Source organism: Portunus trituberculatus, chromosome 45, assembly GCF_017591435.1.
Source record: "Portunus trituberculatus isolate SZX2019 chromosome 45, ASM1759143v1, whole genome shotgun sequence".
In the NCBI taxonomy this organism is placed as follows: domain Eukaryota; kingdom Metazoa; phylum Arthropoda; class Malacostraca; order Decapoda; family Portunidae; genus Portunus; species Portunus trituberculatus.
This window is the reverse complement of record NC_059299.1, coordinates 13,914,842-13,927,341: the sequence shown is the minus strand read 5'-3', so window position 1 is coordinate 13,927,341 and position 12,500 is coordinate 13,914,842. Positions and strand designations below refer to the sequence as shown.

At 41.3% G+C, this 12,500-nt stretch overlaps 1 protein-coding gene and 1 long non-coding RNA gene across 3 annotated transcripts in view; one reads left to right on the top strand and one right to left on the bottom strand.

The window, feature by feature from the left end:
* Positions 1-12,500, bottom strand: part of LOC123519593 — a 185,167-nt gene that overhangs the window by 83,712 nt on the left and 88,955 nt on the right. Inside the window, exon 2 of the long non-coding RNA XR_006679062.1 lies at positions 12,273-12,329. This is a non-coding gene — a long non-coding RNA (uncharacterized LOC123519593). The remainder of the gene's footprint in view (positions 1-12,272; positions 12,330-12,500) is intronic.
* The window catches only part of LOC123519592 (zwei Ig domain protein zig-8-like), a 63,865-nt gene that overhangs the window by 238 nt on the left and 51,127 nt on the right, over positions 1-12,500 (top strand). For both annotated transcript variants that reach the window (XM_045281011.1, XM_045281012.1), the window contains exon 1: positions 1-181. This exon is cut by the window's left edge and continues 238 nt beyond it. In XM_045281011.1, the coding sequence (XP_045136946.1) occupies positions 136-181 (46 nt within the window). In that variant the 5' untranslated portion in view covers positions 1-135. The remainder of the gene's footprint in view (positions 182-12,500) is intronic.

Genomic DNA, 12,500 nt, shown 5'->3' with positions numbered 1-12,500 from the left:
GCTAATTATTACAAAAAACAGTGGCGAGTGAGAAAGAAAATAAGAATAACAACTATCAACAAAAAACGTGTGAACGGAACTTGAAGAAAAAATACAACTCTACACATTCTTCCATCCACGTTTGAATACCGGGACATGTGGGCGGTTCGTGCTACATGGGCGTTTACTCTCGTCACGGCAGGTAAGTACCCACCTGGCCCATTCACACACACACACACACACACACACACACACACACACACACACACACACACACACACACACACACACACACACACACACACACACACACACACACACACACCCGGTAGCTCAGTGGTTAGAGCGCTGGCTTCACAAACCAGAGGACCGGGGTTCGATTCCCCGGCCGGGTGGAGATATTTGGGTGTGTCTCCTTTCACGTGTAGCCCCTGTTCACCTAGCAGTGAGTAGGTACGGGATGTAAATCGAGGAGTTGTGACCTTGTTGTCCCGGTGTGTGGTGTGTGCCTGGTCTCAGGCCTATCCGAAGATCGGAAATAGTGAGCTCTAAGCTCGTTCCGTAGGGTAACGTCTGGCTGTCTCGTCAGAGACTGCAGCAGATCAAACAGTGACACACACACACACACACACACACACACACACGGTTCTCATACAAATTGGATAACTTATGACCTAGACTTGAAATATGAACCGTAAACTCCACCACAATAAGAAGCGTGGATTAGACGCAGCTGCTTTGGGCATATCAAGTGGAGGAGGTTCATGTGGCAAAGTGGAGAGGCGGGCGTGGATGATTTGCAGCGTGTCCTTAGTGAATGGCGGGGAATGATGTGCAGCGTGACACTTGTGAGAAGGAGGAGGAAAGTATTACCACTCAAATATTCATTATGACGTGCTGGTTGTGACTCTGCCGTTCTTGCACTGTGGTTAGCCTTGACTTGTGGCGGTGTGGCGGTGTGGCGGTGTGCTTGGGTGGTGGATTGTGTGGAAGTGTGCGGAGGTAGAAAGCGTTATTGGTTCGTATTCAAAAAACACTTCTGTTCTTCACCTCTACTATTTCAAAAGGCTTTATTTGAATTTACATGAGTTTTTTAAAGTGTTTTTATGGTTTTAGAGGCAGAGTGACAAGATTTCTACATTATTCACTGGAGAAAAACTCTTGAGAACCCCGCTAATCATCTTTGTGACCTTGAAAAATAGTCGTATTGAGAGAGCAGAGTGTTTCTGGATACGGGCCATAGTTTGGTGTGGAAAAGCGTGGTTATAAAGTGAGAGTGGGTAGAGGAATGTTTTTTTTTTTTCTTTTTATATATAAGAAAGGAGGTCTGGCCAAGGGCAACAAAAATATAAAGGAAAAAGGCCAAATCAGTCGCCAGTCTTCTTGCAGAGCTGTATGTATGGAAACGTGGTGAGGTGGTGTGTGTGTGTGTGTGTGTGTGTGTGTGTGTGTGTGTGTGTGTGTGTGTGTGTGTGTGTGTGTGTGTGTGTGTGTGTGTGTGTGTGTGTGTGATTCACCACCACCACGGTCGTCTGCTGCTCACCCAGCCAGTCTTCCCCATTACGGAGCGAGCTCAGAGCTCATAGACCGATATTCAGGTAGGACTAAGGCCACAACACACTCCACACACCGGGAAAGCGAGGACACAACCCTTCGAGTTACATCCCGTACCTATTTACTGCTAGGTGAACAGGGGCTACACATTAAGAGGTTTGCCCATTTGTCTCGCCGCTCCCGGGACTCGAACCCGGCCCTCTCGATTGTGAGTCGAGCGTGCTAACCACTACACTACGCGGTGTGAGTAATTTTTTTTCACCTCGGTCGCCTGCTGGTCACCCAATCAGTCTTCCCCATTACGGAGCGAGCTCAGAGCTCATAGACCGATCTTCGGGTAGGACTGAGACCACAACACACTCCACACACCGGGAAAGCGAGGCCACAATCCCTCGAGTTACATTCCGTACCTATTTACTGCTAGGTGAACAGGGGCCACAGATTAAGAGGCTTGCCCATTTGCCTCGCCGCGCTGGGACTCGAACCCGGGCCTCTCGATTGTGAGTCGTGTGTGTGTGTGTGTGTGTGTGTGTGTGTGTGTGTGTGTGTGTGTGTGTGTGTGTGTGTGTTGGCAAATATATGAAAGATGCAGAGGTGTATTTCAATTTGGTTGGAGGCATTTAATTACTTACTGACAATATAAAAGTCAGGATTAGAGAAGGAAAATATATTACTTCCTTGTAGATGAAAAAAAAAAGTATCGAGAGAATGATGATTGAGTTGTTATTAATGTCAAGGTGCCTTTATACTGTGTGATGCCGTGTGATGCTGTATGATGTTTTGTGATGGTGTGATGTGGAGGACTAGTGTGGCAAGAGTGCGGAATGGCGGTGGTGTGATATCATGCCTGTAATTGGTGAGGATATAATAGTTTAAGTAATGTGATGTGTGATGTCTATAATGTTATGAACTATACACGACAGTAGTAATGATGTAGTGTGATTGAAATGTGGCGTGGTGATGTGGTGTGAATGTGTGGATAAGTTATGTAAGATGTGGTAAGAGTGTAGTGTACAATGTGGTTTAAGTATAAGTGATGATCATGTGGTGGAATAATATGGCGATGTGGCGTAGGATGTTATACATGTGGATGTGTATGATGTTCTAAGGTAGTGATGATAATGTAGTAATGTTAATGTGTGGTACAGAGATGTGTTGAAGGTTTGCAGTGTAATGGTGAGGTGATGTGACGGTGGTTTGTTAATGTAGTGTGTGTGATGAGACGATAATTATGATGTGCCGGTGTTGTGTCTGAGTGTGATGCAATGATGGTAAAGGAAAAATAACTGTGATATGATTATGTAACGGTGCAACACTGACACTTGAAACTTACCTTACTTAACCTAACAGACCTGAACTAAATGTAACCTAACCTAACTCAACCAAAAGTAATCTAAACAACAACAGGGGTAAACTAATCTAACTTCATTTTATGTAACCAAACAGAAGAAAAGAAAACGAATGAAAAAGAGCAAAGAGGAGAAAATGAAAAGGAAGAAAAAAGAACAGTTAAAACGGAAAAAGATAAAAGAAAATAACTATTAAAAATAACGAGCCCAACCTTACAAACAATAAAATCTAACACAAACTTAACCAAATAAAGAGGATAACCTAACCTAACCTAACCTAACAGCATATCATAACATAACATACCTAACCAAACCAAACAAGGAACCAACATTACGACTACATAAATAACCTAACCTAACCTAACATAACATAACATAACATACTTAACAAAACAAAACAAGGAACTAACATTACCACTACATAATTATACACATTCAATCATTACATCAGAGAGAGAGAGAGAGAGAGAGAGAGAGAGAGAGAGAGAGAGAGAGAGAGAGAGAGAGAGAGAGAGAGAGAGAGAGAGAGAGAGAGAGAGAGAGAGAGAGAGAGAGAGAGAGAGAGAGAGAGAGAGAGAGAGAGAGAGAGAGAGAGAGAGAGAGAGAGAGAGAGAGAGAGAGAGAGAGAGAGAGAGAGAGAGAGAGAGAGAGAGAGAGAGAGAGAGAGAGAGAGAGAGAGAGAGAGAGAGAGAGAGAGAGAGAGAGAGAGAGAGAGAGAGAGAGAGAGAGAGAGAGAGAGAGAGAGAGAGAGAGAGAGAGACTTAAATGGCAGCATGACGTGATGGTGATACAGTGAGGCTGAGATATGACACACGCACCGATCACCACTGCCCGGATTCAAGAGATTATAACATATGCAGTGATGGAAAACAAAAATATAATGAAGAGAACACATTTTTTTAACCTCCACTCTCCTGTTTACTGCATTCCCTTATTATGTATTCATGCCCCGTGTACACATTCTTGACTCCGTGTAGACCTTCATGTGCGTGTGTGTGCGTTTTCTCCTTATTTGTATGTGGACCTCGGTAGAAATGTGTGTACGTTGTGAAAGGATTATTAAAGCAGCCTTTCAGCGCACGCGTTTGTAATGGTGTGTGTGTGTGTGTGTGTGTGTGTGTGTGTGTGTGTGTGTGTGTGTGTGTGTGTGTGTGTGTGTGTGTGTGTGTGTGTGTGTGTGTGTGTGTGTGTGTGTGTGTGTGTGTGTGTGTGTGTGTGTGTGTGTGTGTGTGTGTGTGTGTGTGTGTGTGTGTGTGTGTGTGTGTGTGTGTGTGTGTGTGTGAGACGTGTAATATAAGCAGTTTGGTATGTAAGTGCGTTGGCTTTCCCACGAAACACACACACACACACACACACACACACACACACACACACACACACACACACACACACACACACACATATATACAAATAAAGGACCAAAAACCACTTAAGGCACTCCTACTTCTAAAGGTAAACTGTTAAAAGAGTAATGTCTGTAAAGGTCTCCATTGACTGACGGGAAGGCAAGGAGTTATATATAGACACCTGTGTTTATGTAAAGAGTTAAGAGGAGCGAGGGAGGACTGGAAAGAGGAGGAGGAGGAGGAGGAGGAGGAGGAGGAAGAGAGGGAAGGAGAAGAAAAGGGTATAGTAGGTCAATATAAAAGTGAAGAAAAGAGATAGAGGAGATAGAAAGAGATAAGAATGAGAGTGGTGAAGTAAGATAAGATAGAGGAAGAGAAGAAGAATGGAAGGGAAAAGAGCAAGAAAGAAAAAGTAAAAGAAAAAGGTAAATAAAAAGACAATGCATGGGACTAAAGAAAGGAGATAGAAAAGAAAGGATGACACAATAAGGAGAGAGAGAGAGAGAGAGAGAGAGAGAGAGAGAGAGAGAGAGAGAGAGAGAGAGAGAGAGAGAGAGAGAGAGAGAGAGAGAGAGAGAGAGAGAGAGAGAGAGAGAGAGAGAGAGAGAGAGAGAGAGAGAGAAAATAAAGGAACAGAAAAACTTATAAAAGAATAAATAAAAGGCGGCGCAGAGGATATAAGGAAGAAAGACTGAGAAAAGGGGAATGGAAGAGAGACAGGTAAAGATGGAATAAGGGTGGGGAAAGATAATGGAAGAGAAAACAGCAAGAAAGAACGATAAAAATTCAAATTAAAAGGGAAAGCATCGATAAAATAGACAGGAAAGGGGGAAAACGCAAATAAACTAAAGATATCAAAGAAAAACCAAATAAAAATGAAATCTGGAAATAGAAACAGGACGAAAGGTATAAAAGAAAGGAGAGGAACGAAAAGTAAGAAAGAAACAGAAAAAAAGAACGAAAAAAGGAGAGGAATGGTAATGGAAGTGGAAAAATAAGAAATAAAAATACAAGAAAAGAGAAAAAGGAAGGTATGAAGAAAAAAAGGCATGAGAAGAAAAGGAAAATAGAAAACTAACGACACCAAGAAAATTAATAAAACAAATCAGATAAGAGATAGAGAATAAAAAAAGAAAGTGGAGAAGATGAGGAAGACAAGGCAAAGACAGACAAGGCGAGGAAGATACGGACATGAAAAAGTAAGACAAACTAGAAGAAAAGAAAATAATGATAAAGAGAAGGGGAAGAAAATGTGAACAAAAAAGAAAACGACGAAAAGAAAACGGAATGGAAGGAAGATAGGAGGATAGAAAGATTGGAGGGGGGAAGAAAGAGATTGAAGGGGGAGGAAAGATTGGAGCGTAGAGGAAAGATTGCAATATAGGAAAGGGGAGGAAAGAATGAGAAGCAATATAGGCAAGATAAAGTAACGAAGTGAAAAAAGGAAAGAAGGAATAGGGAAATAACAGGAAACAGGAGACAGGAAGAATAAAAGGACTAGAGAAAGGAGAAAAAAAAAGAGGAGAGAAGGAGGAGGGAAAAGAATACGGAAATAAGAGGGAAAGGTGAAAGAGAGGAGAACGCAAAAGAAAGGAAGTGGAAAAGAGGAGAGAAACACGTAGAGAAATGTTGAACGAGAATAGAAATTAACAAAAAGAAATTCAACAAAGTGAAGAAAAAAACCTCATGCGAAAAAAAAAACAGGAATGAAAATAAAAGGAAATATCTAAAAGGGAAAGTGTTTAAAAGAAGCGAATAGCGAAGAAAAAAATAGAAAAAACACACATGAGAAAAAAATAACAAATATGAAAATGATAATAAAAAAAGGAAAAAAGTGAGGAAAAAAGGGAAATGGGAAAAGACAGTGGAAACAAGAAAAAAAAGCATCTAAAAAGGATGAAACATGTATGAGGAGGAGAAAACTGAATGAAAAGAGAGAAAAGGAGAAAAGACATGATGGAGAAGAGAAGAAAAACACGGTAATGAAAGAGTTGAAAGAGATGAAGGATAAAAAGAAAAGAAAAGAAAAGAAGATAAAAGAAATAGGTGTAAAACAATCAATACAGTGAAAATGGAGAAAAAAAAAAGAAATGAACTGAAAAAGGTGAAGAGATTGAAATAAAATGGAAAATGAAACAGGTAATGAATAATCTATGGGGTGAAATAATGAAAAAAAAGAGGCAGATTGTTGAAAGAAGTGAAAAGATTATGAAGGGAAAAAAAACAGAAAATAGGGAAAGAGCTGAAGAGATTAAAAAGAAAAAAAAAGGTAGGGAAGAATTCAAAGGAAAAATAAAACAAAAGAAATAGATAGAGAAAAACATATGCAGTAAAAATGATGGAGGAAAAGAAAAGGTGAAGAGGTGAAGAGATTAGAAAGAAATAGGTAGTGAATAGTCCATAGGGCGAAATAATGGAAGAAATAGAAAAAATAGTGAGGCAGATTATTGAAAGAGGTAAAAAAAATATTAAGGAGAAGAGAGAGGAAAGAAATAGAGAACTGAAGAGATTAAAAAAAAAAAAAAATAGGTAGGGAAGGAAAACGAAAGGAAAAGAAAACAAAAGAAATAGTGGAGAACAATCTAAAAACTAAAAATTAAGGCGGGAAAGAGAGACAGATGATGAGTTAAGGGGGAAGAGATTAAAACATGCAAAAAAAAATAGGTAGGGAAAGAGATGAAAAAATTAAAAAGGATAAAAAGTAGGGAATAATCTAAAATAATGGAGGGAAAGGGAGACAGATTGTTGAAGGTGAAAATATTGAAGAAAAGAGAAAGGAAAAAGAAATAGATAGGAAAAGAGCTGAAGAGATTACAGAAAAAGTAGGAATAATTTAAATTGATGGAGGGAAAGGGAAACAGATTGTTGAAGGTGAAAATATTAAAGAAAAGAGAGAAGAAAAGAAATAGATAGGAAAAAGAGCTTGAGATTAAAAAAAAAAAAAAGTAGGGAATAATTTAAGATGATGGAGGGAAAGGAAGGCCGCTGCAGTATTCTAGTCATCAGGTAACGTGTTGTGACCTGTGTGTGTCTCCCCCTTGTACAGCAGGTGAAGTGACGCTGAGGATTGGATAAATTATGCAAACCTTCGCTCCCACGCCTCGCCCCACACACAATACCTCACTGCTCTCTCTTCCTCTCCCTCGTGCTTCTCTCTCATTTCCTCACTTCAAGTCCTCTTTTTAACTGTTCTTTCTTTTTCTGTCTGGGTTGTTTGTTTTTCGTACCGCTTTCTTCTTCTCTTTTCTTTTTCAGGGTTCGTCTATTTATTTTTCGTCTCACATTCCTGATCCTTCCTCTTGTTATTCTCTTCATCCTTCTTTCCTGGCGTTGCAAATATCAATCAATCAAGTTGCTTCCTCATTTTTCCTCTTTCTATTTTTCATCGGCATCGCTATCTTCATCTTCATCTTCACCATCATCATCATCATCATCATCATCATCATCATCATCATCATCATTTTCACTACCTTCATTATTACCATCACCTCTTTCTCTTCTATTCCTTTCTTCTTCATCCCGTTCCTCATTTTTTTTTTCTATTTTTCTTCTGCATCGTCATCTTTATCTTCATCGTCATCATCATCATCATTATCATCTTTATCTTTACTACCTTCATTAGTACCATCACCTCTTTCTTCTATTCTTTTCTTCTTCGTCCTTCTCCTCCATTCTCCTCCTCCTCTCCCTTCTTATCGCCTTTACTCCATCTCATTCCCTCACTTACAACCGCTCTTACTTTCCCTCCTCCCTCTGCCTCTTCCACACTCCCTTACTTTCCTTGCTCCTCCCATCTTCACGCAATCCTTCTCTCTATTCCTTTTTCTCTCAGTTCCTCTCTTCCAACATCTATCCCATTTTTTCCCCTGGTACACGTCATTTCTCATTTTCCTTTTTCCTTCTTTGATAACTGTTATTCAAGAGAGTTGTTCGTTTTGCTTGCAGAATAAAATGAAAAACCATTAAATGTAATAGAGAGAGATTGAAGCGTTTATATATACGGGCATCTATCTATGTGTGCACTGAATCGAAAGGTACATACAAGCAATAAATGTAAATACACACATGACGTCTCTCACTTACAGATTTACTACACGGGGAATAAAAGGGAAGAAAAAAAAAAAGCGACTCCAATTCAACAGTAGAGTTTTTGTTGGCAACACTGCTGAGTCTGTCACGCTGCGGACACAATGGTTTCAGCCAGTACAAGGTCAGGTGAGGTCATATGGGTGGGTCACGGAGGGAAGGAGGGAAAGACGGGGGGGAGGGTGACGTCAAGTGGTGGTGAGGCAGAATGTTTTCCCACGCGAATCTAAGGTCAGGATGAGGTCACTGGATGAAATAACATCAATAGGTGGGCAGTTAAGCTTTTTCTCCCACAGAGAACAGGTTTGCTCACGTATACTTATATAAGATGAAGTCAGGTGGCTGGGACATCACCTGCAGGTCGGCAAGATTATGTTCTCTTCAATTTAAGTACAAGATGAGAGAACTTGAAGTAATGTCATCAAGAGGGAAGGAATTTTTCTTTGTGTGGCTGGGAGGGAAGGATATGTGTGTGTGTGTGTGTGTGTGTGTGTGTGTGTGTTTCACTGTTTGATCTGCTGCAGTCTCTGACGAGACAGCCAGACGTTACCCTACGGAGCGAGCTCAGAGCTCATTATTTCCGATCTTCGGATAGGCCTGAGACCAAGCACACACCACACACCGGGACAACAAGGTCACAACTCCTCGATTTACATCCCGTACCTACTCACTGCTAGGTGAATAGGGGCTACACGTGAAAGGAGACTCACCCAAATATTTCCACCCGGCCGGGGAATCGAACCCCGGTCCTCTGGCTTGTGAAGCCAGCGCTCTAACCACTGAGCTACCGGGCGCGTGTGTGTGTGTGTGTGTGTGTGTAATTCACCACGGTCATCTGCTGGTCACCCCAGCCAGCCTTTCCCATTACGGAGCGAGCTCAGAGCTCATAGACCGATCTTCGGGTAGGATTGAGACCACAACACACTCCACACACCGGGAAAGCGAGGCCACAACCCCTCAAGTTACATCCTGTACCTATTTACTGCTAGGTGAACAGAGGGCAACACATTAAGAGGCTCGCCGCTTTCCGGGATTCGAACCCGGGCCTTCTCGGGTGTGAGCCGAGCGTGCTAACCACTACACTACGCGGTGTGTAGTGTGTGTAATTCACTGTTAGTTTGATCTGCTGCAGTCTCTGACGAGACAGCCAGACGTTACCCTACGGAGCAAGCTCAGAGCTCATTATTTCCGATCTTCGGATAGGCCTGAGACCAGGCACACACCACACACCAGGACAACAAGGTCACAACTCCTCGATTTACATCCCGTACCTACTCACTTCTAGGTGAACAGGGGCTACACGTGAAAGGAGACACACCCAAATATCTCCACCCGGCCGGGGAATCGAATCCCGGTCCTCTGGCTTGTGAAGCCAGCGCTCTAACCACTGAGCTACCGCGTGTGTATGTGTGTGTGTGTGTGTGTGTGTGTGTGTGTGTGTGTGTGTGTGTGAGAGAGAGAGAGAGAGAGAGAGAGAGAGAGAGAGAGAGAGAGAGAGAGAGAGAGAGAGAGAGAGAGAGAGAGAGAGAGAGAGAGAGCGGTTTCAGGTAACACATCTGATAGTTAGGAAGCGTAGTCTTTCCTCACTCACAAGTCAGGTCAGAGTAGAATAGTGTTGCATGGAAGTTAAAAAGAGACCAGTTTTCTACACACTCAAATAATAATCAATAGGTAATTATTTCACTTGTGTGTGGGTGGAGGCGAGGTGACGTTTGAAGGTCAGTTAAACTATGTACTTCCCTACAACGGTACTGAATATCTAATTACTCTGGCTTTTAAACTTTAGAGAATGTTTTTTGTGCAAATTTACATTACACTTTCACAGACAACGCTCAGAGTAAAGGTGATCAAAAGTTCAGTCAAACATGTTAGTATTCGTAGTTGTTTAAATTTCTTTCTGATAAATGTCCATGGTTACACAAGTCATTGGGAGTGTGTGATCAAAAATTCAGTCAAATATGCTAGTATTCATAGTGTTTAAATTTACTTCAGAGGAAAAAATGTCCACAAGTCATTGGCAGTGTGTAATAAAAAAAATTCAGTCAAATATGCTAGTATTCATTGTTGTCTAAATTTACTTCAGAAAAAAAATGTTCAAGGTTAAATAAGTAAAATAGTCGATAGCAGTGTGATGTGTAATACGGAACTAGATCATTTTTACGAGGGTCATAAGTGCTGAGTTTCAACCCTATCGCAGTTAAGAAAAGTCAAGAGTCAATGTATACGAAAGTTCTCAAGTCAAAGACGATCCTCAAGAAATAACATGAGTTGTGTTTGATCTGCGGCATTCTGTGGGTGAGACTGACAACTTTTCTTAATGACTTTGCGTGTGGATGAACCTGAAGTGACGCCATCTCGTGGTCAGAGAGAGAATTGTTCACACGGATACAAGGAGAAGGCAGTGAAATCAAGTCACGGATAGAATCAAAGCAATAACTTCTCGTGTGAATAAGTACATGCTGCAGAGTGAATGAAGAGGCACTTGGGGAAGATTAATATTTCTCCGCCTAATTAACTGTCCGAACTAAGAAATTAACATAAGAAAATGAAGAAATAATGAGGCAGCAAAGAGCCAGCTGACCTACAAAAGGCACACAGCTCCTTCATAAACTTAATACCAGTAAATTTTACATCAACAAAAAAAAAAAAAAATCCTTTTCTTAAATTTGCACAACACCAATACTTGCTCAACTTTTAACCCCTTCAGTACCATGACGCGTTTCCATATTCATTCTTCTTACTATTTGGTAATTTCATACAGCTTTTGAAACTTATATGGGGGATGAAAATTAGTGAAGACTGTGGCCATTAATCTTCTGACCTCCACAGACCCTTCCTAATGTAAATAAAATGGTCTTATCGTACACAAATCTCAAGGTAAAAATGCGTTCCAGTACTGAAGGGGTTGATATTACTACTGTTCATGATAACTGTTCCTTTTAACTTTCACCAATTTTTCCTTCTCTCCTATGGACAATGATTACCTGGTTGCGAATTTTTCAAGAGCTACTACTTCGCTGCATTCACGGAACTTTTAATATTGGCTTGCAGTACTGGTGTTGCGGCGCTTTGGCACACTCTCAGGGAACACCATGCCGCGCTATCTCCTTATATTGCCTTCCCGAGATCCCCACCATTCATCACCTTCCATCAGCGTGTTCCTCCTCACGGTATCTCGAAAATTTCCACGGGATTAAAAGCATCAAAAACTTCTTTCTTACTTCATTGCTCATAGATACAGGCAGAATGAGAACTGAAATACGTGATCACAGAAATATTATATGCTTTAGGAGAGAGAGAGAGAGAGAGAGAGAGAGAGAGAGAGAGAGAGAGAGAGAGAGAGAGAGAGAGAGAGAGAGAGAGAGAGAGAGAGAGAGAGAGAGAGAGAGAGAGAGAGAGAGAGAGAGAGAGAGAGAGAGAGAGAGAGAGAGAGAGAGAGAGAGAGAGAGAGAGAGAGACCTAATAATAGCTAGGAAACAGCACGTATAACAAGAAACACTGCACGGGATAAAATGGAACGAAAATGCAGCAAAGGGAGCAAATGAGGAATATTAGAAGGCAGGAACTCATTACCTGGAATCTCGCGGGGAGAGGAAGAAATGAAATTGTACGTAAGCGTAGACAAGACGCGTAATAATTGGGGTTATAAAACTTTGGTAATAGCAGGTGAGAAGAGAGTAAAAGACGAGATAAGGCAATTAAAGGTGGGTGTGGAAATAACGGAGAAGCCAAAAAGTATGTGAAGCGGTGAAGGGATCCAGTGAAAGAGAATGTACAATAGAATGCATTGAAGACAATACTTTGAGATTATAAGTGTGAATGATCAGAGAAAGAGACAAAGACAGAGAGGCAGACAATGAATATAGCTAGCCAATGAATAGATAGTGAGAATAATCTGAAAGAAGCAAGTGAGGCAATGAATAAATAGGCCACGACGTGAAGCATGCAGGACACTTACTATTTGGTGTCCTCAACGGTGGCGGGTGTTGAGAAGCGTGCCACTCACAGACAGCACCTGAGGGAGAGACACACATCAGCACCGGGGAAGTGTTGGAATGAGGTGTTTCTCGAAAAATCAATAGTTCCTGAAGGTGTGGCGAGGTGGTGACTAAGTATGCAGGAAAGGGCCAGGGACACACTTGCTGGAGACTCAAGTAATTGCCAAAACCTTAAGCTCTTTACTTTG